The sequence below is a fragment of the Aotus nancymaae genome, unplaced genomic scaffold, assembly GCF_030222135.1.
Source record: "Aotus nancymaae isolate 86718 unplaced genomic scaffold, 86718_ANA_hifiasm-v0.15.2.pri h1tg000006l, whole genome shotgun sequence".
NCBI lineage: Eukaryota > Metazoa > Chordata > Mammalia > Primates > Aotidae > Aotus > Aotus nancymaae.
The window spans coordinates 1,802,061-1,829,148 of NW_026988417.1; the positions used below are offsets into that span (position 1 = coordinate 1,802,061).

The 27,088-nt window shown below is 61.0% G+C and overlaps 1 protein-coding gene and 1 non-coding gene across 2 annotated transcripts; both read left to right on the plus strand.

Moving 5' to 3' along the window:
* Positions 1 to 81: 81 nt before the first annotated feature.
* On the plus strand, positions 82 to 20,784 carry TACC3 (transforming acidic coiled-coil containing protein 3). The gene is made up of 16 exons (XM_012466875.2): positions 82 to 136; positions 1,847 to 2,009; positions 2,151 to 2,293; positions 6,385 to 7,362; positions 8,085 to 8,160; positions 8,370 to 8,499; positions 12,923 to 12,975; positions 13,320 to 13,423; positions 14,404 to 14,491; positions 14,665 to 14,769; positions 15,831 to 15,907; positions 15,994 to 16,037; positions 17,253 to 17,413; positions 20,173 to 20,279; positions 20,362 to 20,482; positions 20,581 to 20,784. The coding sequence occupies exons 2-16, from the start codon at positions 1,848 to 1,850 to the stop codon at positions 20,644 to 20,646; spliced, it is 2,415 nt and encodes an 804-aa protein (XP_012322298.2). The 5' UTR covers positions 82 to 136; position 1,847; the 3' UTR covers positions 20,647 to 20,784.
* Positions 18,792 to 18,898, plus strand: LOC135271944 (U6 spliceosomal RNA). The gene has a single exon (XR_010340069.1). It is a non-coding gene; the product is annotated as a U6 spliceosomal RNA (small nuclear RNA).
* Positions 20,785 to 27,088: the final 6,304 nt, after the last annotated feature.

Below are 27,088 nucleotides of genomic sequence, written 5' to 3' on the forward strand. Positions count from 1 at the left end.
TGGCGGCCATCAAGGGCTGCGGCAGCGGCGACGGCGGTGGCAGCCAGGCTCGGTCCCCGGCGCGGAGCAGGCGCGGACCCCTCCTTCCTGGCGGCGGCGGCGCGGGCTCAGAGCCCGGCAACGGGCAGGCGGGCAGGTAGGCGAGCGGCCACAAGGCGCTGGGAAGCTGGGTTCCGGGGTGGAGGGCCGCGAGGCTGTCCCGCCCCGCCCTCGGCCCTCGCCCTTCCGCACTCCCGCCCTCGCCGCCCTCGCCGCCGCTTTCCCCGGGAAGCGTCCCCCACGGCTCCTCCCGGGCCGCCGCCGGAGCCCGTCCCGCGCCGCGCCCTGTCATGGGACCCAGCCCTGGACTGACCGCGGGCTGGGCCCCTGGACGGTGGCCGGGGGAGACTGGAGCTGGGCCGAGCCCGACGGCGGAGCGAGCGCCCCGAGGTCCTTTGTTCTGCTCGACCCTCTACTGCCTCTCGGCCGCGCACTCTGGCTCTTTGTTGGCTCCCAGCTCGCGGAGCCCCTCGTTTTTTGGTCCCTTCCGGCCCCCGTCCTGGGGCCAACTCCAGCTGGCCCACCTGCGGTCGACACCTGGGCCCCGACCGCTACCCCGCGGCCGCAGCCCTCTGTGCTCCAGAGTAGAATAAAAGCACCAGCTGGGGCCGGTCCCTTGTCTGCCCAGAGCCCCCCGTGGCTCCATAGTCAGTAAAAGCCCCGCCTGACCAAGGCTGGGCCTGCTGCTCTCCCGCGCTCCTCCGAGCCACTTTCTCCCTGAGTTCCAGGCTCGCGGGTCCCCCAGAGATCCAGCATTCCTTCCCCTGCCCTGTACCCGGTTGTTCAGGCCAAAAACCTAAGCGTCGTCTGGAAGTCCCATTTGTGCCAGTGGCCAGGCTCGGGTCTGGTCTGGCCTCTCCGCCTCGGGCTGCAGAAGGCTGTGGTTTCCTTGCTTCCCTCCCCACCTGCACAGAGCACCACAGTGGGCTTCTCAAGCCACGGCACCGACCTGCCCCGGCTGCCCCTCCGTCTCCAGGACCCTTCCCAACTTTGCTCTTCAAATCACAGCCTCCCAGGTGTCCACCATCACCAGGTGCCTGTGGGGTCCCTGCCCAGGTCGACACTCAGTTCTCTCTGGCAGCCTTTCTGCCTACGTTTTTTCCTAGACTGGGAACGCCGTAGGCAGAAAGGGTGGCTGGTGTGTGGGTGCCCGGCGTGTGGGTGCCCGGCATGAGGCCCTGGAAGCTGGACCTGGCCGGAGGCCTGATGTAGATGCTCCTTCGCACCTGCTGCTCAGCTCTGGACTTCTCTTGTCCACGCGCCTCTCCCAGCTCCTCTGGGCCTTCACCCTCAGCCTGGTCTGGTCCTGCTCCCTAGCCCAGTGGGAGGGAGCAGACCAGAGCCGCTGTCCTGCTTTTCTGCCCTCTGCTGCCTGGTGGTGTCTCATGCCACATGCAGAGGCCTGTGGGGAGACCACGGCTTCCTCTGGATCTTCTGGGTTTCTTATAGGCCAGGACTTTCCTGTTTCCTGACCTTTGGCTGGCGAAGTAATATGGCAATAGAGGTTCTGCGAGCTTGGTTTTTCTTTTCACTGTCTCAGCCTGAAGGCCCTTTAGCTCTTGGTCCCAGGAGGCAGCAGCGCTGCCCATGACTTTCCCTGCCAGGCTGGAGAGTGAGTCTCAGTCGGAGGCTTTCTCAGCCTCACTTGGCACAGGACACCTGCGAGAGGTATCACCTCCAGAGTGATGAGCATGCCTGTGCAGGAAGGGCTTGTGCCCCCACGGCACTGCAGGGCAGCTGGCATGTCTGTCCAGAGAACGTGGCAGCGTTGTTCTCACACTGACACGAACGTGTTCTGCTTTTCCAGAATGAGTCTGCAAGTCTTAAACAACAAAAGTGTCAGCAGTGAGAAAAGTACAGAAAACTGCGACTTCCTGTTTTCGCCACTGGAAATTACCGGAAGATCGTCTGTTCTTTGTGAGTCACAGAAAGAAAATGTGCCCCCCAAGAACCTGGCCAAAGCCATGAAGGTGAGTGTGACCTCTTCCGTGTGTGGCTGGCCAGGTCACCCTAGGGCCTGCTTCCTGGTGACCTCTGAGCTGCCGGACACTGCCGGTGTGGCTGTGACAGCTGAACTAACGAACGGGTGCCCTCCCCCTTTCTCCCCACAGGTGACTTTTCAGACGCCTCTGCGGGATCCACAGACGCACAGGATTCTAAGTCCTAGCACGGCCAGCAAAGTCGAGGCTCCTTTGGCTCAGGGTGACATGCTGGGACTGGAAAACTCTCACCCGGGATGGACACAGAAGGAGAAGTAAGTGTTGGCACTTCTGGGCGTAGTGCAGTTCACCGCTCTGTCCAATGGCTCTTGCAGGCACGCTGTGTCCCATTGTCCAGTCTTGGCTGGATTTGTGCTGAAATCTGCAGAGTGTGTGCAGCATGTGGCCAGTTCACTAACAGAAAAGTCGATCATCAAATACTTGGAATAAGTTTTAACTTCTCTTTTCTTTTCTTTTTTTGAGACGGAGTTTTGCTCTTGTCACCCAGACTGGAATGCAGTGGCGTGATCTCTGCTCACTGCAACCTCCGCCTCCCGGGTTCAAGTGATTCTCCTTCCCCAGCCTCCCCAGTAGCTGGGATCACAGGCACCCACCACGCCCGGCTAATTTGTATTTTTTGTGTGTGTTTTCTTTTGTTGTTGTTCTGTGGGGTTTTTTTTTTTTTTTGGAGACAGTCTCACTTTGTTGCCCAGGCTGGAGTGCAGTGGCACGATCTCGGCTCACTGCAACCTCTTCCTCTCAGGTTCAAGAGATTCTTCTGCCTCAGCCTGAGTAATTGGGACTATAGGTGCACACAAGCACGCCCAACTAAGTTTTGTATTTTTAGTGGAGATGGGGTTTCACCATGTTGGCCAGGCTGGCCTTGAATCCTGACCTCAGGTGATCCGCCCGCCTCAGCCTCCCAGAGTGCTGGGATTACAGGTGTGAGCCGCCCCGCCCAGCCCGTACTTTACATTTTTGCTGTCCCTCTGCCAACCGATTGGCCTTGATCTTTGCCTGTGTAATTTGATGAAACGTCTTGACTCCATCTCCAGGAAGGGCGTTCCATAGTTTGATTTCTCTTGATTTCCACGCACCTTAGCCCCTGGAAAGAGCAGACAGACTTGTGGACAAAGAAACCACTTGTGTGATCTGCCAGTCAGTCTGCATGGTCAGAGGGATCTGCCAGGTGCTGGGTGTCGGGTGAGGCCTGGCAGTCTGCTGGCCGACCCGGCGCTTACCTGCAAGCAGATGGCGGCGGCTTCTGTGTGTTCCTGGAAAGGGAGGAGCCTGGAGGCAGCTCTTGACCCTGCGGCTGAACTCATCTGTCTGGGCAACCGGGAATACCTCATCTGCATCCAGGCTGCATCCAGAGGCACATTTTCTGCTGGTTTTTTGCTGATATAAGCATTTAAAACGGTTGCTGCTGTTCTGTATTGGGGTCTTGCTCCGTCCCCCAGGATGGAGTGCCGTGGCGCCGTCTCAGCTCACTCTAGTCTCAGCCTCCTGGGCCCAAGCAGTCCTCCCCACTTGGCCTCCTAAGTATCTGGCACTACAGTTCTGAGCCACCATACCCGGCCAAGTTTTAATTTTAATTTTCCATTTTTTAAGACGGAGTTTCACTCTTGCCAGGCTGGAGTGCAATGGTGCTATCTTAGCTCACCGCAACCTCTGCCTCCCGGGTTCAAGCCATTCCCCTGCCTCAGCCTCCCAAGTAGCTGGGATTACAAGTATGTGCCACCACGCCTGGCTAATTTTTTGTATTTTTAGTAGAGACGAGGTTTCTCTATGTTGGTCAGGCTGATCTTGAACTCCAGACCTCAGGTGATCCACTGGCCTCCGCCTCCCAGAGTGCCGGGATTACAGGCATGAGCCACCACGCCCCGCTGGCCCAAAACTTTAAAACAGATTTTAGGGCTGGTCCGAATGCAGTGGTGTTTACAACTAATTGATCACAACCAGTTACAGATTTCTTTGTTCCTTCTCCACTCCCACGGCTTCACTTGACTAGCCTTTAAATATACACATATATATAACAGATTTTAGATGTGCAGAGAAAAGCGTAAGGAACGGAGTCCCACCAGTGCTTGTCACCACCTAAGTGAGTTAGGATGCCGGCGACAGGTGCAGGCGGCCTTCCCTGCAGCCTTCCCTGTGCCCTGGTCTGTCTCCTCCAGCCTGAATCTGCAGTTCTGTCCGGGTCTGCTTGATACGTTTCAACTTTGTTTTTTGCCCTTTTGAAATTTGGTCAAACGAGGTGAGAATGAACCCTACACTGATTTACAACAACCCCAGGGAGGAAGGGAGACCCAGCGGCAAAGAAGTCGCCTCCCAGCTGCCGTGAACCTGATCCGTCCCAGGGCCGAGGATGCCCTTGCCTCTGCCCTGCAGCTTCCGGGCCACCCAGCAGCCTGTGCAGGGCGGAAGGTGTAGAGGAGCCAGGAGAGGCTTGGGAGGGCGGCCCTGAGGGGCTCCAGCTAGAGTGACTCTGGGCTTGTGGCTGGGGCTTGGGTGTCCCACCATATGGCTGTCATCTCCTTTCTGAAACTCTGCTGAGGCCCAGGTGGTGGTGGTTGTGGCACTCCCACGTCAGTGGGATGAGACCGGGAATAGCCACTTGGCGCAGCTGCCCACGTATCATTCCGAGACAGCTGAGTGGCCTGGAGGGTCAGGTGGCCCAGCTGGCAGCTGGGCAGGAGAGCAGCTGTGAGCAGTCTGGTAGGCTCTCAGTTTCTCAGCTTTGACATCTCCAAACTTAGAGAAGAGTTGGCAGAGAAGGGCGGGTAACATGCACTGGTGCACGACCCTCCGTCTTCTGAGGGACCTGAAGGCTGGGGAGCAGGTAGCGTGGCATTTGTGCCCTCTGTATTGTAGTCCACCCCACATGGTAAGCAGTGAGTGCCACAGGGACGGTGGTCCCTGGGAAGAAGTCCTCTGCACCTGTGGCACGCCTCTGTAGCGGGCGGGTGCTGGGCCAGTGTGCCCACATCCCAGGGAGGCATTGCAGAGGCCATTCAGGCCTTTCTGTGCCTAAAGGTGGCATCCTGCACCTCAGCCTTGCCCTTCAGAGGTTTAACTGTCCCTGGCCACAACACTGCCAGTCCCCGACTTGAAGGGGAAAGCAGAAAAACCTTTGTTCACCACACCCCTGCTGGCCGTCCAGGTTGGACATGTCCTAGGGTAAGGTGTAAGCCAGAGGACAGGGCTGACTGAGCGTACTCGTTTCTGCCTGTAGCTGTTTTCATGAGGACTAAAGTGTTACTGGAATGCTCTCGGGTCCCTTCGTGTTAGAATTCAGGGTCTTTAAGATGGTGCACACCCTTCAGTGATGAGGAGAAACACAGGCGGAGATCATGATTTTATGACTTCACAGACCGACAGCAGGCTGGAGGCCACGCACAGAGGGCCGGGCACAGCTGAGAGCGTGGCAGGCAGCCTTGTCTGTTGAGGAGTAGGGTGGGGTCACTGGATGCTGGTGGTCAGATGCTCGAATGGTCTTTTTACTGGAAGTGGTGGATGCTGGGTACAGAGGCTCCCACCTGTAATCCCAGCACTTTGGGAGGCCAAGGCAGGCGGATCACCTAAGGTCGGGAGTTTGAGAACAGACTGGCCAACATGGTGAAACTCCATCTCTACTAAAAATACAAAAAAATTAGCTGGTAGTAGGGGCAGGTGCCTGTAATCCCAGCTGCTTGGGAGGCTGAGGCAGGAGAATTGCTTGAACCCTGGAGGTGGAGGTTGCAGTGAGCCAAGATCACGCCACTGCACTCCAACCTGGGCAACAAGAGTGATACTCTGTCCCAAAAAAAAGTTTAAAAATGAAGGAAGTGGTGGGAAATTGGGGAGCAGTCTACCAGGTGGGAGAGATGCCCCCAAGCTTCTCTCTCTGACGTCAGCTTGAGGCAGTTGGGTGCGGGGTCCCACATCCGACCCCCAGGCAGCAGCTGTCTGGCCCCAGTGCTGCATCTGTGCTGCGGCACCTGGTGCAGACCCTGTGTATGGTAGTGAGCGCTGTTCGGGTGGCAGAGGCTGCTGGAGGAGTCTGGGTCCAGCACCTGGCAGGGTGTGTGATGAGCACGGTTGAACAGACAGGCAGCCCAAAGGCACCCCTGCAATTTGGAACCCTGTGTCTAGCTACCCAGCCCTCTGGCAGGGGTCAGCCATTCCACAGGGAGTGGTCCCTGGGAGGACAGGAGGGAACCACGTTGAGGAACTGGGGTGGGAAGTGGAGAACTGGAAGCTGTCCCGGGGGTGACTCACTCCTGCTTCTGGTGTGAGAGGCTTAAACCTGTGTTCTACATGGATGCCAAGGCCGCCTAACCTCACGGGTATTCGCTGCTTCATGTTGACTCTTTGTTTTTAAAAGTCAACAGCTCATCAAGGCAGTGGATGCCAAAACTACTCATGGAATTATCCAGAAACCAGTGGAGACTGACACCAATCCCCTGGGGGATGCAGGCCCAGCATTTGGGGGTGGCAGCTCCGGCGAACCTGGCCCAGGCGCCCTGGGTGACCTGGACTGCTCAAGCTCTCCCCAGAACCCAGGAAGTTCTGAAAACCAAATGGCGTCTCCAGGAAAACTGTCTGGCAGCCCTGAGCAAGCCTTGGAGGAAAACGTTAGTTCTTATTCCTTAGACAAGAGAATGACACCCACCTCTGAGCCCCTAGAAGACCCTCCAAGGACAGAGTCCCAGCATAGAGCGGAGCCTCCGCACAGAGCCGAGGAGGAATGCAGGCCTGGGGGGGTCTCTGCGCCCACAGAAGTGGCCACTTGGCCTCCTGGTGTGATCCCTGAGGAAGCACGAGGAGGAGCGCCCCTGGGGGGTCTGCCTGGCGAGGCCCCGGCCTGCCCCGTGAGAGTTGGCACGCAGACCCTTACCTGTGCACACACCTCTGATCCTGAGAGCGCAGCCCCGACCCTGAGTCCCCTGGAGGAAGCGGCTTCGGGTCAGATGGCCAGCTCCTCGAGGACTGGACCCGTAAAACTTGAATTTGATTTCTCCGATGGCACCACCAGCAAAGGGGCACCCCCCGCAAAGAGACAGGGAGAGAGATCCGGCCTCAAGCCTCCCTTGAGAGTGGCGGCAGGGCAGCAGCAGGCCCCGCGGGGGTTGGAAGAGGGCGGTGGGAGCGGAGCGGGAGAGGAGCCCCCCACGCTGGCTTCTCAGGGCTCTTTCCACCTCGACTGGGACAAGCTAGAATACCCAAACTTCACTCCGCTCGAAGGTGGCACCAAGTCCGGTTGCAGAGAGGCCCAGCCCGCGGAAAGCCCCAAGACCAGGCTGGGCCAGCCAGCGGCTGAACCACAGAGTCCCACGGAGGAGCCAGGCTCCCATCTGAGCCAGTGAGTGTGGGATGGGGTGGGGAGCATGGCAGGGGCAGCTGCCCCGCCCTGTGTGTGGTCCCCAGCCTCAGGCCAGAGGCATCATCAGAGACTCCTTTGAGGCTGGGTGGTTTCCCCCTGAGGAGGGACCTCTGGGCAAAAACAGGGCTTGCCTTGGCCTCCATGAGTCTTTAGCGCTCCTGGCCTAAGGAGGGATCTGATAAGGGTGGGCTCAGGCCAGAAGCCAAATGCACCAACCCCAGACAGGACCCTGTCCCCAGTCATAGCCCCTCCTCCAGTGAACTTGACTTGGGTGTGTCATTCCAACAGCCGGGCAGAGCCTGTTCCTGCCTGGGGTGGCGTCCCCTGCTCACTGGGGTCTTGGCCTCAGGTCTGCAGCCTCCTAGCCGAAGAGTTGCTCAGTGCAGGGTCGTCCTGCCCCGGCCTCCCCACCTGAAACCTCTGTCAGTTTCATAGTAAAAGGAATGTGCTCATCGTGTGGTTCCCCCTGGCTGCGTTGTGCTGACTTTAGAGCTCCCTGCCTGCTTCTCCCAGAGCTGGCAGGTGTGTGTTTTCCTGCTGGGAAAAGTGTGGTGAGGCAGCTTTGTGGCCAGGTCCCCTGGGGCAGCCCCATGCCTGGCACACTCTAGCTGAGTGTTCCTGTGACCGGCACAGCAGTGCAGGGGAAGGCAGGCGTGGGGGATGCTGGTGGGGACAGGCCTCTGCCGACTCTGTCTCCCCAGGCAGCTGCTTTCAGCCTTAGCAGAGGACACACCTGTGGTGCCGTTGGCAGCTGAGACCCCAAGAGCAGAGAGCAAGGTAAGGGTGCCCGTATGGGTGCCTGTGTGCCTGGCCCGCTTCTGGGGAAGAGCAGCAAGCAGTGGAAGGCCCCGGTGATCTTGGGTGGTGGGTGGGATGTCCTGCTGCCCTCGCCCACGGGTCTACTTCCACAAGCTTGTAGGAGAGGCAGAGCCACACCCCCGGTACCTTGACTGCACTGCACAGGGTGACTCTCGCCTTTCCTCCAGGAGAGAGCCTCGAACTCTGCTGGCACCTCGCTTCCCACAGGCTGTCCGGACAGTGAGCCAGTGCCCACCCATCAGCAGGGGCAGCCTGCCTTGGAGCTGAGAGAGGAGAGCTTCAGAGACCCCGCTGAGGGTATGTTGCCTGGCACAGATGTCACGTGCATTGAGTCGCCTGTGTCATCAGCAGGTGGTCATTCCGCAGGCGGTTCCGTCCCCCGACTTTGAATGACTCAGGCACAAACTTGGTTTCTCAAAAGTTAGGCACCGTTAGAACAGGGCTGATGCCTTTAACATAAGAGACTTCTAGGAATGGACATTGTAGACTCAGGAACACGAGCAGAAAATGTGAACGAGGCAGTGCACGGGTGAGATACAAATGCAGAATCAACAACTGGGCCCTTCTGATCATCAGAAAAACTGCCAGAAACAAAAGCCTTTTTTAAATTTTTTATTTATTTTTTTTTTTGAGACAGTCTTGCTCTGTCACCCAGGCTGGAGTGCAGTGGTGAAATCTCAGTTCACTGCAACCTCCACTTCCCAGGTTCAAGAGATTCTCCTGCTCAGCCTCCTGAGTAGCTGGGATTACAGGCACATACCACCACATCCAGCTAATTTTTGTGTTTTTAGTAGAGACAGGGTTTCACCATGTCGGCCAGGCTGGTCTCAGACTCCTGGCCTCAAGTGATCCACCCACCTTGGCCTCCCAAAGTGCTGAGGTTGCAGGCATGAGCCACCGCACCCACCTCAGCCTCCCAAAGAGATGGTGAAACCCCGTCTCTACTAAAAATAAAAACATTAGCTGGGGATTATGGCGTGTGCCTGTAGTCCCAGCTACTTGGGAGACTGGGGCAAGCTTGAATCAGGGAGTCAGAGGTTGCAGTGATCCGAGATTGTGCCACTGCACTCCAGCCTGGCCACAGAGCGAGACTCCATCTCAAAAACCAATCAATAAATAAAATCTCAATTGAAGAGCCTAAAACCCAGGCACACACGCTGGGCACGGAGGCTGAGGTGGGCGGATCACAAGATCAAGAGATCAAGACCATCCTGGCCAACATGGTGAAACTGTCTCTACTAAAAACACAAAAATTGATCTGATATTGATGGTGGAGTGTTAAAAAAAAAGAAAAAAACACAAAAATTAGCTGGGTGTGGTGGTGTGCACCTGTAGTCCCAGCTACTCTGGAGGCTGAGGCAGGAGAGTCGCTTGAGCCCGGGAGGTGGAGGTTGCAGTGAGCCAAGATCACGCCACTGCACTCCAGCCTGGCAACAGGGCGAGACTCCTTCTCAAAAAGAAAAGCCCAGGCACGCAGAAAACTGAAGTAGCGTGGAGGGATAGTTGTGGGCCCCACCGTGTGGGGGTATTGGCTCGGCTAGGTTGGGCCTGTCACCCTCACATGGGATCCCTGGAATCACACAGCGTGTCCTTCCCTGTCCGGCATCACCCTCCGGGCGGTGTGTTTTCATAACCCGGCCTTACTGGAGCAGGTATGGGTGCTCCCGGCCTTGCCGTGGTACAGACTTCCCTCGTCTTTATCCATTCATTCATGGATTTGGTGGTTTCTGCCTCTTAGCTGTCACGAGTAGCGCTGCCACGACCGTTCAGGTGTAAGTCCTGTGTGGCCGTGTACTTCCGTTTCTCCTGGATAGGTAGCTAGAAGTGGAGTCGCTGGTCACGGGAACTCTGCTTGCCTCTCAGCTGCCGGGTGGCTTACCAGAGTGGCCGCGGCGTTTCGCGTTCCGCCGGCCACATAGGAGGCTCTGGTCTCCGCGGCCTCAGCAGCTGCCTGTTCCGTCTTGTGGATCCTAGCCCTCCTCGTGGGTAGGAAGCAGGCCGAGTGGTGGTTCTCATCTGCCGTTTCCGGGTGGCTCACGACATCCGAGCATCTTTGGCGTGCTGTTGGGTACCTTCTTTGAGGAAATGTCTGCTGAGATTCCTTGTGCATTGGGCCACTTATCTTTTCATTACTGAGTTTTAAGAGGTAAATTCCTTTCACTTAAGAAATGAAGGAAAGGAAAAAAAAAGTCCCCCATCAGATAATGTTTCAAAGCCCTGGCTTTTGGCCAGGCACAGGGGCCAACACCTGTGGTCTCAGCATTTTGGGAGGCCGAGACAGGAAGATCGTTTGAGACTAACCTCGGCCACACAGCAAGACCGGATCTCCACCCAAAAAGGGTGTAACGAGCTGGGCGTGGTGGCACGCGCCTGTAGCCCAGCTACACGGGAGGCTGAGGTGGGAGGCTCGACTGAGCCAGGAGGTCCAGGCTGCGGCACCACTGCGCTCCGGTCTGGGTGACAGTGAGACCCTGTCTGAAGGAAAGGGAAACCTGACAAAGCTGTCTGTAGCAGAGAAGACCCACCAGTCTTCTAGACAAATAGTCGGCAACAGCTTTTCAGCTTAGTTGAAAAAAGGAAAGAATGAACAAATAAATAAATACCACTAAGCGTGGGGAGAGGGGCAGAGCCAGAGATACCCCGGCCCGGGTCTCAGCCAGAGGGAGACCCTGCCCCTTTTTTTTTTTTTTTTTTTTAAATGAGACAAGCGTTTCGCTCTTTGTTGCCCAGGCTGGGGTACAGTTTAAGCAATCCTGCCTCAGCCTCCCGAGTAGCAGGGATTTCAGGTGCGTGCCACTTGCTCAGCTCATTTATTTCTGGCTAATTTTTATGTTTTTTGTAGAGACGGGTTTCACCACGTTGGCCAGGCTGGTCTCAAACTCCTGACCTCCAGTGATCCACCCTCCTTGGCCTCCCAAAGTTTGGCCAAAGTTTAAGAGTTTTAGAGGCTGATACTGGAGGATTGCTTGAAGCCAGGTCAAGACCAGCCCTGGCAATGTAGCAAGACTCCTCCACTACCAAAAAAATTAATATACATGAGATAGTTTTAACTCTCACAGTTAGGTTTTTTATCCGTTTTTGAGTTAGTCTTTGTATATGGTATGAGGCACTTTTCTTTGCTTTTTTGAGACTGAGTTTGTCTCTTGTTGCCCAGGCTGGAGTGCAGTGGTGCGACTTCTGCTCACTGTGACCTCCGCCTCCCAGGTTCAAGCAATTCTCCTGCCTCAGCCTCCCAAGTAGCTGGGATCACAGGCGTGAGCCACCGCGCCCAGCCCTGGTTTTGCTTTTTTAAACGGAGTCTTGCTCTGTCACCAGTCTGGAGTGCAGTGGTGCAATCTTAGCTCACTGCAGCGTTTGCCTCCCGGGTTCAAGCAATTCCCCTGCCTCAGCCTCCCGAGCAGCTGGGGCTACAGGCGTGTACTACCACACCTGGCCTAATTTTTGTATTTTTAGTAGAGACAGGGTTTCACCATGTTGACCAGGCTGGTCTCGAACTCCCAAGCTCAGGTGACCTGCCTGCCTTGGCCTCCCAAAGTGCTGGGATTACAGGCGTGAGCCACTGCACCTGGCCCAGTCTTAGGTTTTTTAACCAAAGGTTATATTATCAAAAATTAAAAGATTTGTCTAGGGTAACCTTAAAGACTGTAATTGTTTCAACCAGAGCAATTTTGCCCCCTCCTTCCCCTAAATGTTTTGTTTGTCATACCTGAGGGTGCTGCCGGCAGGGAGTGGGTGGGGGCCGGGGGTGCTGCCGGCAGGGAGTGGGTGGGGGCCGGGGGTGCTGCATGGCAGGGAGTGGGTGGGGGCCGGGGGTGCTGCCGGCAGGGAGTGGGTGGGGGCCGGGGGTGCTGCCGGCAGAGAGTGGGTGGGGGCCGGGGGTGCTGCATGGCAGGGAGTGGGTGGGGGCCGGGGGTGCTGCATGGCAGGGAGTGGGTGGGGGCCGGGGGTGCTGCATGGCAGGGAGTGGGTGGGGGCCGGGGGTGCTGCATGGCAGGGAGTGGGTGGGGGCCGGGGGTGCTGCATGGCAGGGAGTGGGTGGGGGCCGGGGGTGCTGCATGGCAGGGAGTGGGTGGGGGCCGGGGGTGCTGCATGGCAGGGAGTGGGTGGGGGCCGGGGGTGCTGCATGGCAGGGAGTGGGTGGGGGCCGGGGGTGCTGCATGGCAGGGAGTGGGTGGGGGCCGGGGGTGCTGCATGGCAGGGAGTGGGTGGGGGCCGGGGGTGCTGCATGGCAGGGAGTGGGTGGGGGCCGGGGGTGCTGCATGGCAGGGAGTGGGTGGGGGCCGGGGGTGCTGCATGGCAGGGAGTGGGTGGGGGCCGGGGGTGCTGCATGGCAGGGAGTGGGTGGGGGCCGGGGGTGCTGCATGGCAGGGAGTGGGTGGGGGCCGGGGGTGCTGCATGGCAGGGAGTGGGTGGGGGCCGGGGGTGCTGCATGGCAGGGAGTGGGTAGGGGCCGGGGGTGCTGCATGGCACCCCTGCAGTGCCCAAGACACACTGCCATTGAGCAGTCAGGCCTGGAACATAGACACCTCCAAGGTGGAAATCCTGCCGTGCTGCAGAGGGCCTCGGCCTGGGTCTCAGTGAGACACTGCTGGCTGGAATGCTGCTTTATCCGATAAGGAACCATGGTCCTGCCTCACTGAGCCCTGACGGAGATGCCAGCCCTTAGCCCTTGGGGCCCTGGTGTGGGGCAGTGGCAGAGCCATGACTTGCACCCTCTCAGTTCTAGGCACAGGGGCGGAGGTGGATTACCTGGAGCAGTTTGGAGCTTCCTCGGTAGGTACTGGGCACCTCTGCAAAGCCTCCCCTGCAGGGTGTACTGAGGGCAGCCCCGACGGCGCTTCACCCCGGAACGTCCCTAGGCCCCCACGTCCCCCCAGCTGCACACAGGCCCTGGCCCTTCTCCTGCTGCATCTCTAAGTGGTGTCCTGTGGTCGGCCAGGCCCTCACCCGCCACTTGCCTGGGATGAACTCCGACACCGCGCTGCTGGGAATGCAGGGCCTCGGGCGGGGTTGCGGTGACCGGAGGTGGGAGCGTATGTGTGACCTCCCTGGCCCTAGCCCCGACGTGTGTGCTGGGGATGGCAGTCAGACCTGCTCAGTTGCCCTCTTGTCCCCAGTTTAAGGAGTCGGCCTTGAGGAAGCAGTCTTTATACCTCAAGTTCGACCCTCTCCTGAAGGACAGTCCTCAAAGACCAGGGCCCGTGGCCACAGAGACCAGCAGGTAGGCGAGCCAGCCCTCCCCAGGCATGAAGTCGTGGGTGTAGGGGGACGGGAGGCTGTTCCTAGGTGTGCCGTCTGCAGAGGCTTCTAGACCGGGGGAGTGACCTGAGCTAGAAAAGAGGCGCAGTGAGGAGTGGGCAGGGCGGCCAGCCCAGAGCAGCAGCCGAGCCTCCGGTCACAGAGCTGCTGCCCTGCTGGTTACAGCCACGTGCTAGGTGGTTTAGAGAGCTAAACTTACACTTTTTTAAAGTAGCTCCTCTAAAACAGAGGTCAGCAAACTATGACCTGTAGCAGACTTGGCCACTACCTGTTTGTGTAAATAAAGTTACTGTCACAGAACCATGCCCATTCTTTTGGAAATTGTGGCAACTTTCACACTACAAGGGCAGAACCTAGTGGTATGACAGAGGCCTAACACACAGCCTGGCGCGGTGGCTCACGCCTGTAATCCCAGCACTTCGGGAGGCCGAGGCAGGCAGATCACGAGGTCAGGCTTTCAGGACCAGCCTGGCCAGCATGGTGACGTGCGCCTGTAGTCCCAGCTACTCGGGAGGCTGAGGCAGGAGAACTGCTAGAGCCTGGGAGGCGGAGGTTGCGGTGAGCCAAGATCACGCCAGTGCTCTCCCGTCTGGGCGACAGAGTGAGACCCTGTCTCAAACAAAAAGAAAGTGAGCCTGCAAGCTGTGAGGGCCCCCAGATGAGGCATCAGCGGCTCCGCTCAGCCTGCAGTGGGTAACGAAGCATCGCAGCTCTCCAGAAGGATGATCCGCCTCGTGGGATGGGGACGTGAGGAAAGGGGGCTCGGGGCAGCAGAGAGGCCGGGCCTGCTGGATGTGGGCCTGCGTTTTCTACCACCATCCTGACTTGAGTGGTTTTAAACTAAAAAGCAAAGAGCCCGGTTAGCTTGTCCGCATGGTCCTCTGTGTCCTGCTCAACACTGGGAGGGCCCGAGTGACCCGGGCTGCCTCTGCTTGGCGGCAGCACACACGGAGTGGAGGAGCCTCCCTCAGGAAGTCCGCGGGGAGCCACGCTTGTGGAGCTGGATTTCTTGGGAGCACTGGACGCTCCGGTGAGTACTTCAGTTTCTATTCCTGGGGATCTGAAGCCTTTGGCTCTGTCACGGGTCCATCACCGCTCTGTCTGAGGCTCTTGGGCTTCGTGGGCCTTCCCTCCCTCACGCCAGGTCGGAGGTACGAGAGGCGAGGGTGAAATGGGCTCATGATGCGTCCCCATCTCCCACAGGTGCCAGACCCACCCCCAGGTGTCCCCGCACCTGGCGGCCCACCCCTGTCCACCGGGCCTATAGTGGACCTGCTGCAGTACAGCCAGAAGGACCTGGACGTGGCGGTAAGGACGCAGGTCGTGGCTGCTCCATAGAACCCGCAGGCTCGGCCGACAACAGGCACAGGTGGGGTCCAGTGGCCTGAGACCAGCTGGCCCCGCCATCCCCACCCCTGCTGGTCGGGGTGGCATTGCAGAGAGCTGCTGGCCCCTGGCCTGTCACTGCCGCCCAGGTCGCTGAGGCTCTAAGCTTCCACCCAGTGTCCCCACAGCCAGCTGCCCACCAGCCGCCTCCCCAGGGCTCTGCAGCCTGAGCATGGCCTTCACCTCTGGCAAGCTCGCAGCAGTGAGTGTGGCCCTCGCTGCTGTAAACCTGCCCCTTCCTGCTGCCCTCCCACAAGTCCAGACACATCTCTGGGCAGCTTAGGAAGCTCCATCTCCACCCGTCCACATCTGAGGGTCCCCTGCCCGTCTCCCTCCATCCTCCCACACACGCCAGGCTTCAGCCCGTCCTAACTCCAGGTCTGAGTTGTCCCTACGAGAGCTGTGGGCACCACTGTGAGCCAGATAGTCCCTCGGGAGGTGGGGACAGGGTGGCTCCGGACGCCGGCTGCGGGGCTGGGCACGAGCCCCCACATCTGAACCAGTGTCGGTCACAGCAACCCCAGGTGTCATCTCAGGGGCCTGTGACACGGTCCTGACCTGGTTCCCCACCACCCCTTCCCGGTGTCTGAGCCCGTGCCATAACCCCAGAGCAGGCTTGAGGACCACAGCGTGGCCAGCCCTCCCCTCTGCAGGCCTGGGCTCCCCATGCAGGTAGCCCCTGAATGTAACTAGGACCCCTGAGGGGAGGGCGCAGGGACACACACCCGTTGGGCGCCTGCTGGTTCCACCCAGGACTACAGCCAGCAGCCGCACGCCTCCTGCCCCCTGGCAACCGAGCGCATGCGGAGCAGGCAGCCTTGGCCTCAGTGGGGCTCCCAGGGTCCTGCTGGAAGGCCCACATGGAACTGCGGCTCTGGACATCGCTCCAGGGACCTCGGGGTGGGCCGGCCCCATCCTGTGGGGAGGTCTTGGGAGGGGTTGTCCAGCCCGCCTGCCTGCTGACTCAGGTGTGGCTTGAGCAGGTAAAGGCGACGCAGGAGGAGAACCAGGAGCTGAGGAGCAGGTGTGAGGAGCTCCACAGGAAGAACCTGGAGCTGGGGTAAGGAGGCCCTGCCTGCCCCATCCCCACCCGGCCTGGGGCTGCGGGCATCTGAGGCCATGGATATGTCTGCTCTCCTCCCACAGGATGATCATGGACAGGTTTGAGGAGGTCACGTACCAGGTCATGGGTAAGTGCCGGGCCGCTGAGGACACGAGGGGTTGCCTGCACCTCAGCCTGGCCCCGCCCCGCACGCTGCCTAGGGCCCCACTCTCCTGAGGCCACTCTTCCTCACCCACGAGGCCCCTCAACATGGCCCAGCCATGGAACCACTGAGGCGAGCTGGGGGAAGCTGGCAGTCACTGCAGCTGGTGGATCCACAGAGCCAGCCCTCCTCAGGCCCTGAAGCTGTGCAGATGCTGAGCTAGCGGCAGGGCTGGGGTGGCGGCAGATGCCATCACACCGAGGCCCTCCCCATGCCACCCCACACCTGCTCACACCCGCTGCCCTCCTCCCCTGCTGGAGGCTCACACCCACCTCCCTCCTCCCCTGCTGGAGGCTCACACCCACCTCCCTCCTCCCCTGCTGGAGGCTCACACCCACCTCCCTCCTCCCCTGCTGGAGGCTCACACCCACCCCCCCTCCTCCCCTGCTGGAGGCTCACACCCACCTCCCTCCTCCCCTGCTGGAGGCTCACACCCACCTCCCTCCTCCCCTGCTGGAGGCTCACACCCACCTCCCTCCTCCCCTGCTGGAGGCTCACACCCACCTCCCTCCTCCCCTGCTGGAGGCTCACACCCACCTCCCTCCTCCCCTGCTGGAGGCTCACACCCACCTCCCTCCCCTGCTGAAGGCTCACACCCACCCCCCCCTCTGCTGCAGGCTCACACCCACCTCCCTCCTCCCCTGCTGAAGGCTCATACCTACCCCCCCCTCCCCTGCTGCAGGCTCACACCCACCTCCCCCCTCCCCTGCTGAAGGCTCATACCCACCCCCCCCTCCCCTGCTGCAGGCTCACACCCACCTCCCTCCTCCCCTGCTGGAGGCTCACACCCACCTCCCTCCTCCCCTGCTGGAGGCTCACACCCACCTCCCCCCTCCCCTGCTGCAGGCTCACACCCACCCCCCCTCCCCTGCTGGAGGCTCACACCCACCCACCCCCTGCTGGAGGCTCACACCCACCCCCCCTCCCCTGCTGGAGGCTCACACCCACCTCCCTCCTCCCCTGCTGCAGGCTCACACCCACCTCCCTCCTCCCCTCCTGGAGGCTCACACCCACCTCCCTCCTCCCCTGCTGGAGGCTCACACCCACCCCCCCCCCCGCCGCACTCCTGGGGCTGTCTTCTCTTTGCACTCTGCGCTTCAGTCGCCGCCTCATCCTGAGCATTTGCTTTTCTTTCTTAAGAGGAGGTTCAGAAACAGAAGGAGCTTGCCAAAGCTGACATCCAGAAAGTTCTAAAAGAAAAAGAGCAGCTGACTGCAGATCTGAACTCCATGGAGAAGTCCTTCTCTGACCTCTTCAAACGCTTCGAGAAACAGAAGGAGGTGATTGAGGGCTACCGCAAGGTACGTCCCCACGCCCGCTGTCCTCCCCGCAGAGGCTGGCAGGCTCACGGGCCAGGCCGGCAGGGCTGCCCGCTGCTGTCTTTGCGCCTCCGTCCTTGGCCAAGCCTCCCCTTGCCACTCGGGCCTGGGTGACTTGTGAAGAGACAGGTGCAGGAGTCGCAGCGTAGCCGGTCTGTGAGGCACTGGGGGTCGCAGGAGGCCATCTGAGCTCCTGCCGCTTGTGAAGGATGACTTGGCTGTGAGCGAGTGCCTGTGCATGGGTGTACCAGGGCATGGGGCACCTCGGGAAGCGGGTCAAGCCTGGGCTGTTACAGTGCGACCTGGGGCATGTGGTATCCAAGGCAGGAGGCCCACAAGGTGGGCACGGCTGTGCCAGGCTACCCTACTGTCCCGGCCACAGACCTCTGAGCCCCCTCCGCCTTCTGTGCTGGGCAAGGCCCACAGGCTTGCTGGAAGGAGGGATGTCTGGGCCACCCATCTGCCCAGAGCAGACCTGGGAGAGGCCGCGAGGCCGCCAGATGCTTCTGCCCGCCGCAGCAGAGTTGCAGCGGAGGTGTTCACCGCCTGCTGTCCAGGAGCTGGGCCTGTGGGCACGCCTGGAAGAGGGGCTGACACTGGCTGCAAGGGGTTGGGGATGCCAGATGGGGGCCCTGGGAGTCGGACTTGGCTGGAACAGTGGCCCTTGCGGGGCCTGGCCGAGCCACACCTCCTCTCAGTCCTGATGTCAGGTAGGCGTCAGTGGCCGGGGCACAGCTGCCTAGGAGAAGAAGCCCGAAGAATCTACTGAAGACCGTATCTTCCGCCTTAAATTGCTGCTACAGAGTTTTAAATTAGTGTTTGGCACAGAATAAGTATGAAAGAAACAGGAAACATGATTGAAAATCAGAACCAGTTATTAGGGTGAGGCATGGTGATGTATGCCTGTGCTCCCAGTGACTCAGGAGGCTGAGGTGGGAGGACCACTTGAGCCCAGGAGGTCGAGGCTGCAGTGAGCTGTGATTGTATCCCTTCACTCCAGCCTGGGCAATAGACCCAGACCCCCCTCTCTAAAATTAAAAAAAAAAAATGTTTAGACCCATGGGATTCCCAGCCGCTGGAGCTGGCAGCAGCAGAGTGCCCACCGCAGCGGCAGGACCCCTCACGTGGTGCCGCTGGTGTGAGGACACGGCAGCTTTGCTGGCCTTCCCTCAGCTTGGGCTGTGGTCCGAGCTGCTGTCCTGGCCTCGCCTCTCCCCGGGGCAGGCCTGCGCTCCGTTCCCACCGGCCACCTCCCCACTTTCTCATAGAGGCTTCTTTGTACATCTAACCCCATCATGCAGGACCCAGTGCAGACTCAGACTTGAAGGTAATTGTCTTCTGTGTTCAAAAGAGTATTGCCGTGCTCGCTTCGGCAGCACATACACTAAAACTGGAACGATACGGAGAAGATTAGCATGGCCCCTGCACAAGGATGATACGCAAATTCGTGAAGCGTTCCGTGTTTTTATATTTTAAAAAAAGTGTTGCCTCAGTAGAGACCTGGAAACTAGCAAAGAATCCACTTTGAGAGGCCAAGATGGGCAGATTGCGTGAGGCCAGGAGTTCAAGACCAGCCTGGCCAATACGGAAAACCCCTGTCTCTACTAAAAAGACAAAAGGCCAGGCACGGTGGCTCGCACCTGTAATCCCAGCACTTTGGGAGGCCAAGGCAGGTGGATCACCTGAGGTCAGGAGTTTCAGACTAGCCTCACCAATATGGTGAAATCCCACCTCTACTAAAAATACAAACATCAGCCAGGCATGGTGGCGTGTACCTGTAATCCCAGCTACTCAGGAGGCTGAGACAGGAGAATTGCTTGGACCCAAGAGGCAGCGGTTGCAGTGAGCCAAGATCATGCCATTGCACTCTAGCCTGGGCAACAGAGCAAAACTCTGTCTCAAATAAATTAGCCAGGTGTGGTGGCGCAGGCCTGTAGTCCCAGCTACTCCAAGGCTGAGGCAGGAGAATCGCTTGCACCCAGGAGGTGGAGGTTGCAGTGACCCAAGATCGTGCCACTTCACTCCAGCCTGGGTGACAGAGTGTGACTCCGTCTCAAAAAAACAAAAAATGCAGAAACTAGAAAAGAACCAAATGGAAATTCCTAACAGGTACATAGTGAACAATTCAGGGGGGCACGGGTCGGAGGAGGGAAGCGGAGGGTAAGTTGGGAGCCAGTGTGGACGGCAGCCCGAGCCAGAGGGAGAGGCACTGCCGTGGTGGGGTGCTTGACCTGTGTACACCCGAGAGCTGCTGGTCACCGCCTCCTGGAGAGATGCCACTGGGAACTTTCCACTGCAGAGACGCACAGGGCTATGGGTTTAGGGGAGGCATGGCCTGCACAGGACATCATGGGCTGGGTGCTGGGTCGGAGCTCGGGGAGCGGCCACAGTGCTGAGGGTGCTCCTGGGAGACAGGGCCGTGGGGAGATGTGTCTGGGGACCATGTGGCTCCAGTCGGCCTCCCCTGCCTGCCCCCAGAGCACAGGGTTCAGCCCCAGAGGGAGACAGGCCGGGTGGTCAGTGGTCCTGGGTGCAGCTGCGAGGGTACCAGGGTTAGGTCTGGCGTCTCTGAAACTCCAGAGGGGGTGAGCTGGGGGCCTGTGTAGAGGGGATTTTCTCCAAAGGAAAACTAGAGGTGCTGCCTCCTGACTGATGACCCCCAGACCCCACAGGTCCCCGGACACAAGCCTGGTGCTCTCCAGACTGTGTGGTGCTCACAGCTAATGCCTGCCCCTTCCTAGAATGAAGAGTCACTAAAGAAGTGTGTGGAGGATTACCTGGCGAGGATCACCCAGGCAGGCCAGAGGTACCAGGCCCTGAAGGCCCACGCCGAGGAGAAACTGCAGCTGTGAGTGCTGGGCGAGGGCCCCGAGAGGGAGTCTGGGTGCCTGGGCCCCAGCTCAGCTTCTGCCCTGCCCCTGCCCCTCCAGGGCAAACGAGGAGATCGCCCAGGTCCGGAGCAAGGCCCAGGCGGAAGCATTGGCCCTCCAGGCCAGCCTGAGGAAGGAGCAGATGCGGGTCCAGTCGCTGGAGAGGACCGTGGAAGAGAAGGTGGGTGCGGGGAGCCTGGCCCACGGGGCCCTGTGGCAGCAGCTTCTGGAAGGCCCCTGGGCCTGCTGCTCCCTCCGAAACTCATCTTCCTCCTCCAGACTAAAGAGAATGAGGAGCTGACCAGGATCTGTGACGACCTCATCTCCAAGATGGCGAAGATCTGACCCAGAGCTGCAGCCCCTCCTGTCCGTCCGTCTGTCCAGCTGTATTGTCCAATTCTCTTAGGTGGCATTTTCTTTTTTCTGTCTTAAAACTAGATTGCTTTGGAAAGATGACTAAATAAAGTTTCCTTTTAATGTAAACTCTGAAGCTGCTCTGGTCTCAGTGAAGCAAAGGTTTCTCCGCTCTGGCCTGAGGCTGGGCCAACCCGCAGGGACAGCCAGTGGCTGGAGGGGACTCAGGCCTGCCCAGTCTACCCCCGCCACCCTGGGTCAGCCACACAGTTCTGGCCTCAAGTACACACATCAGTCCAGATGGACTCGAGTTTTCACATAAAACAAAAACTGTGTGATGGTGGTGCTGATGCTGGTGCCGACCTGGAGGGCCTCAGCCCCGGCTCACTGAGCCTCGCCTAGGTGTGGGTGTGGAGGGAGGCCCCTGCAGTGCGGCTGCTCAGCTCCCATCAGCCTCGGGGACGTGGAGCCTTCAGAGCAAAACCGGCTTCCCTGAGGAAGTCCTGTCTCCAGATGGCAGCGTTTCCTCCTGGACCCCCAGCCCCATCTCCAGCAGCCCGGTCCTGCAGGTCTCACACTTGGGCAGGTGCACTGGAGCTCAGGCCACTTCCAGGAGCCCTGGCAGAGTCCCCGCCCAGCTGGGGCATCCCAGGAGCGCTGGGCACAGAGCTGAGAGATGCCCAGCACAAACCAGAGGGCCAGGGCTTCCCAGGGCTGGGCGGGACTGAGGGTGACGCGGTAACCTGTTCCGGGGGCTGGTGCTGCGGCTGTGTCAATGGAGAGTGGGAATCCCCACACAGAGGGACTCAGCCTACATCCACCTGCAGTCGTGTGCCCCCAGGAGTGTCTGAGCCTGGGAGTCACAGTCCGAGGACCCGTTACCAAGGCTCTGTAAGCTGCCCTGTGGGCCTGGTGAGCAGCAGCCCAGGACTGGCCTTCGAGTGGGCACAACAGCACGCCCAGCCACCACCAGGGGTCGCTGCCACCACAGACCACGCAGGGACCGGACCAGGTGAGTGACACCCTGGAGGGGCGTGGCCGGGGTGCTGAGAAGCCACGTGGACCGCCAGGGAGGCTAAGGAGCGGGCGGGGCTTCAGCCTGGGTGGCCACTGGGGTGTCCCCACGGTTGGGGAGGTGGGTTTGTTCTTTGCATATTTGGAGGAGGGACCCTGGCACAGGGACGGATGACCACAGCAGCCATGGCCAGGAATGGCTGGGGCACGGACTGGATGGGCCTCAGGGGGCTCTGGGGGCCATTCCTCTCCCCCGCCACAGCCCAACCATGCTCCTGCAGCACCTCCTGACGGCCTCCTGGGACTGTCGCGCCCCTGCTCCCCCCAGCAGGGACCCCCCCATCTCAGCCCTGAGCCTGGGTGATGGTAGGGGGCAGTCCTTGGCTGAGGGCCTGCCATGGCCACTGCACAGGCAAGACACTGAGGCACAGGCCAGTGACCATTGGCTGGGGGAGGTGGGCCAAGCACAGGGTGTGAGGTCCCTCTCGTGCTCAGGGCTGAGGATACGGGGGAGCATCAGGGCCCTGGAGCCTCCAGAGCTCACCAGCTGCCTCCTGGGCAACGCGGCCCGCCTCTGCCTCCCCACTGCCACAGGCACGTCCGGCCTCAGGGCTCCCAGCTCCCTCTGCAGGGTCAGGTCTGCTGTGCTGAGGTCTCAGGACACAAGGCAGCTGCCAGATCCTCCTCCGTCAGCCCTGCCGCTCTGGCCTCCTGGCTCCTCCGACAGCTGCCCAGGGCCTTGTCCCCCACTGGGGCCTCTCTGAGCCAAGCCTGGAGCCTGCCCTGAGAAGGCCATGCGGGGCGGCTGGACGTGTCGGGGCAGCCGGCCGGGCCTGGGGCTGCGCCGAGGACACCGGCCACCAGGCAGCGTCCTGGGCCGGGAGCCTCTCTCCCAGGACAAAGGGGCCTTGTGTGGCTGAATGGGTGTTTATCCTGGAGCCTGAGTTAACTCAGGGCTGCGAGGCCGGGTGGGGGCCCTGGCAGTGGCCTGCCTGGTAAACATGACCTGAGCTGGGCATGCAGCCGTGCCCTGGACTTCCGCAGCCCGGACCCCTGCACGGCCACGCAGTCGCCCTGTGGGCCTCCCGCCAGGACGGGGGCTCAAGGAAACGAGCTGCCCCGGGATCGCTTCTGTGGGAGTCCATGCACAGTCCTGGCAGCAGCGCTCAGCTGGCTCTGCCCTTCCCACAGCTCAGGGCAGGGCTCAGAATCACCCCCAGTGTGCCCCACTGAAGGGAGGAGTGAGGGTTAGATGAGGTGTGAGGGTGAGGCCCTGGTCTGCTGGGATTAGTGTCCTTTCGGGAAGAAGGCAAGCTGGGACAGTACTTTGGAGGCACCGACCCGCCAGCACCCTGATCACCGACCTGGCGCCTCCAGAACCCGGAGAAACGCGTGTCTGTGGTGCAAGCCGGCTGGTCTCAGGCAGGACGAGACCCCACCATCCAAGGGGCTGCCCAGCCTGATGCCCACCCACTGCCCAGCTGCCCCTGCAGCCAATATCCGAATCCCAAGGGCAGTGCAGGGCTCAGCCCCACATGGAGAAGCCAGGTCTGTGAAGCACCCCCGCCCCCCATCCCTAGGAGTGGAGTCCACAGCTACCTCCCTGGGCTGGTCAAGGTAACTTTCAACAGGGTCGGTGGAGCCGTGCCTCCAAGCTGACTCCCATGCTCCCTCTCCAGGGCTCACAGACCACGGGGCTAGATGGTAAAGAGGGTGGGCGGGGAAGGGGATAGGCCAGGACAGGCTGAGCATGGCCCGAGCGTTTCCTGCCTGGTCCTCACTGTGGCCACCACCCTGCCCTGGCCACCCTGAGCCAACCTGAGCACAACCGGCCCCCAGGCAGACTCAGGTCACCCTCCCATGGGCTCAGGGGCTGTCCCCAGCCCAGGCTGAACCCCAGACCCCTCTAGGTCCCCCGAGGCCCACGCCAGTGAGGGTTGCTGCAAGCCCAAATAGGTGCCAGAGGTCCCCCCTCCAGCCCATCACTCCACCTTCTGGGAAGGACCCCGGGGTCGGCACTCAAGCCCAGGCTCCGGGCTGCCCTACTGGGCTGAGCAAATGTCCTTTGTCTCTCTTAGGGAGGTCTGTGCAGGGCAGGAGCACTTTGGGGAAAAGCCCTGTCCCCACAGGGCTGGGGCTGGACGAAGCCGGAGGAGGGCTTCTGCCTGAGCCCGGGCCTTCCTTGAGGTGCACTCAGTAGCACGGTGCGCACCGCCTGTGCGGTGGGTGGGAGGGGTTGAACCTGTGTGCCCTGGCTGCCCCGTGCTCTGGGGAGCCCAACTCCTGGGGCTTCTGCCTGAGCCTCTGGGCCCCAGCAGTCTGCAGGGGGCGCCATTGGGCCGCCGGAGCCCCTCCTGTGGACCTGGCGCAACTGCACTCAGGCCCAGCCATCCCCGCCGCCCCACCACCGGCCTCCAGGAGGGACCCCCACCCTGGGGTGACAAGGAGCCACCTGGGCCTCCACCAGGCCTCCCCACAGGGCCTCCCCACCAGCCCCTCCCAACTAGCCTCCTCCCCACCACGCCCCCTTCCCCACCTGCCCCCTCCCCACCTGCCCCCTTCCCCTGTCCCCCTCCCCACCTGCCCCCTCTCTACCTGTCCCCTCCCCACTGTGCCCCTGCCCACCACACCCCCTCCCCACCTCCTCCCTCCCCACCACGCCCCTCCCCACTGTGCCCTTCCCCACCTTGCCCCCTCCCCACCTGCCCCCTCCCCACCTGTCCCCCTCCCCACTGTGCCCTTCCCCACCTTGCCCCCTCCTCACCTGCACCCTCCCCACTGTGCCCCCTGCCCACCATGCCCCCTTCCTACCAGCCCCCTCCCCACCTCCTCCCCACCAGCCCTCCCTGCTGCTTTACCTCCCCTCTGTCCCCTGGACCCTGTACACTCATCAGGCCCCTGGAGGTTTGTGGAGGGCAGGGCTGGGGACGGGGAGGTTTCAGGCCAAGCAGGGCTGGAGGCAGCACACCAGACACCCTCACTGACTGAGGGTCTGGCCTAGCCTGGTAGGCAGACTGCAGGACGGGGTGAGGGCTTAGAGCCCCTGCTGGCGTCGGGGGTGGCGGGCCCTGTGTCCCCGGTGTCCTTTGATGTCCATTGGCCCCCATCTCCCCAAACCCCACTGCACGTAAGGCCCCACCTCGCTGAGCTCACAGGGGCTCCGGAGCCCACTCTGCAGAGAGAGAGGAGGGGGCGGGGGGTGCACTTGCGTTTGCTTCTGAGGGAGAGCGGGCAAAGCAGGGCTGTTAGTGAGGCATTCAGCCCGGGGGGCTCCGGACCCTCAAAGAAAGGCTTCCCGTGTGGGCCAGGGGCTACCTCAGCTCAGGAGTGGTGGCCCGACCACTGGGTGTGCAAAGGTCCCACGTCCATCCACACTTAAGAGACTGGGAATGTGAAGGGCGCTCGGGCAGAGCCTCGGCGTGGGCACCATCCCCAAGGGGGTGTCTGCAGAGGTACACCGGTGCAGGCAGAGCCAGGGTGGCCGTGAGCCCAAGGGGTTCCCAGAGGGAGTTTCTTACCAGCCTGGGGATGGGTCCAGGGCAGTGCTGAGGAGGCCAAGCTGCCAGCACCCTACAGGGCTCAGCAGCAAAGGGGAGTGCAAATGCCTGGGCTTGTGCCCGGGACCCACCCCTGCCCCTGCATGCCCAGCAGCTGAGGCCACACCTCGCCTCGAGCGTCCTGACAGCAGGGCCCGCTTGGTGCCAGGCAGTCCCAGCTGGGGTGGGGTAGGGGCCATACAGCTGGCTCTGGGTAGAGCCTCACCCCGACCCCCCATCCCCACCCTGGAGCTGTGTCCCCATCTGCCAAGGCCGGGGGAGAGAGAGAGAGGAGGGGGCAGAGCCCTGAGATTCAAAGGTTTCCCCACACACAGTCATTCGTTCACACATCAAATGTGTGCTGAGCGCCGTCTCTGTTCCCTGCACTGTTCCAGGTCCTGGGCATGGTGGGACCGACCAGTCGCAACAGCTTGTGGTGAGAATCTTCTGGCTTGGGGTGGGGTGGGGAGCGGCAGTGAGAAGAAATCAGAAAACACACAGGTGCAGGCACACACAGCCACTCCATGGAGGCTGTCGGCTGGTGACCAGGCCACGGGGGCTTGGAGGGTGAGGAGAAGAGGGAGTGGGGGTCTGGGGTGGGTTCCAGGTGCTGCCCCATGGCCAGAGGGTTCCTGCTGCTCCCATCAGTGTTCTCCCCGCCCACACATGGGGGCTCACCCACCTCTGTCATGCTCTGCACCAGGGCCCCTGACAAGTTCAAGGCCGGAGCAACAGGGTGCTTGGCCAGGTGGAGCTGGTCCCATGCCTGCACAGCCCCATGTTCCCGCGGTGCGGGGCTGCATCGCAACTGGCTCAGCTCACAGGAGCCGATGGGCGCTGCATCCGTTCTTCGAGGCCAATGGCTAGGCCCAGCCCTGTGCCCTCTCTGTCCTGGGCCCAGCAACCTTCAGGCTCTTCTGGACCAGGAGGGAGGCCTCATTACCCCCAGGGCCCACCCACAAACCCCACTCCAGATGGACAGGAGCTGTCTGGTGGCTGGGCCTGCACCAGGCCAGGCAGCCCGGGCACTGAGTGGGCCCATGGTAGGAGCGCCTCGCACACACACCGCACTGGGGAGGCTGCGAGGAATGAGAAACACGCAGCTGATCTGTCCATGCCAAGCCACCGGCCCACAGGCACGCACCCACAGCCACCTCGGAGCAGACCCCAGACTGCAGGGACCCCCGGGCATTCCTCCCTCCACCCGGCACCATCCTTGCTGGGGATGCCCATCTGTATCCCCCTACCGTGCCAGGCTCACTGGCTCTCCAGGCCTGGAGGTTCGTGCCTGTGCGTCTGCCAAGCAGGGAACTGCTCCCAGGTGGGTTCCCTTTCCCCACCCCCACCCTGTGGCCTGGAGAAGCCAGGCCTCCCTGAGGTCCACACCCCAGAGCTCAAGGGCCTTCGTCACCCCCAAAGCTGGTAATGAGGCACAGGCCCCAGACAAAGCCACGCTGCTCACCCGCCTCTGTGGGGTCAGCACTCTGGACAGCCCAGGACAGCACGGAGGGCCTTCCTGGAGGCAGCAGCTCCTGACCTGAGCCCAGAGCAGGAGGGAGCGTGGCCAGGCTGGGCCCTCTCCTAGAGGAGGCTGGGAATTCTGGTCAGCGCCCGACCTGCCTCCCTCTCAGCTGCCGAGAGTCCACGGTGTTCCCCTGGAGGCTGCCCCTGGCCGGAGGGCAGCCCAAGCTGGGCAGGTTCAGGCTGGATCTCCCCCGCCCCCGTGTGCCCACGACGCAGCTCACTTCCCTCTACACCAGGTGCTGGCTCCTCTGCCAGGAACATGAGCTCATTTCACCCTCTCGGGCAGGGCAGGGCAAGGCAGACCCCAACTCACAGGCAACGTGCCTCCCCGCCCTGCCCCAGGTGATCCACACAGCTGG

What these genes read in the sequence shown, in the direction of transcription:
- TACC3 (XM_012466875.2), top strand. Translation starts at nt 1,848, where the DNA reads ATGAGTCTGCAAGTCTTAAACAACAAAAGTGTCAGCAGTGAGAAAAGT. An exon ending in AGGAAGAACCTGGAGCTGGG is followed by an intron (nt 15,908 to 15,993) that starts GTAAGGAGGCCC and finishes CTCCTCCCACAG; the next exon opens with GATGATCATGGACAGGTTTG. An exon ending in TGATTGAGGGCTACCGCAAG is followed by an intron (nt 17,414 to 20,172) that starts GTACGTCCCCAC and finishes GCCCCTTCCTAG; the next exon opens with AATGAAGAGTCACTAAAGAA.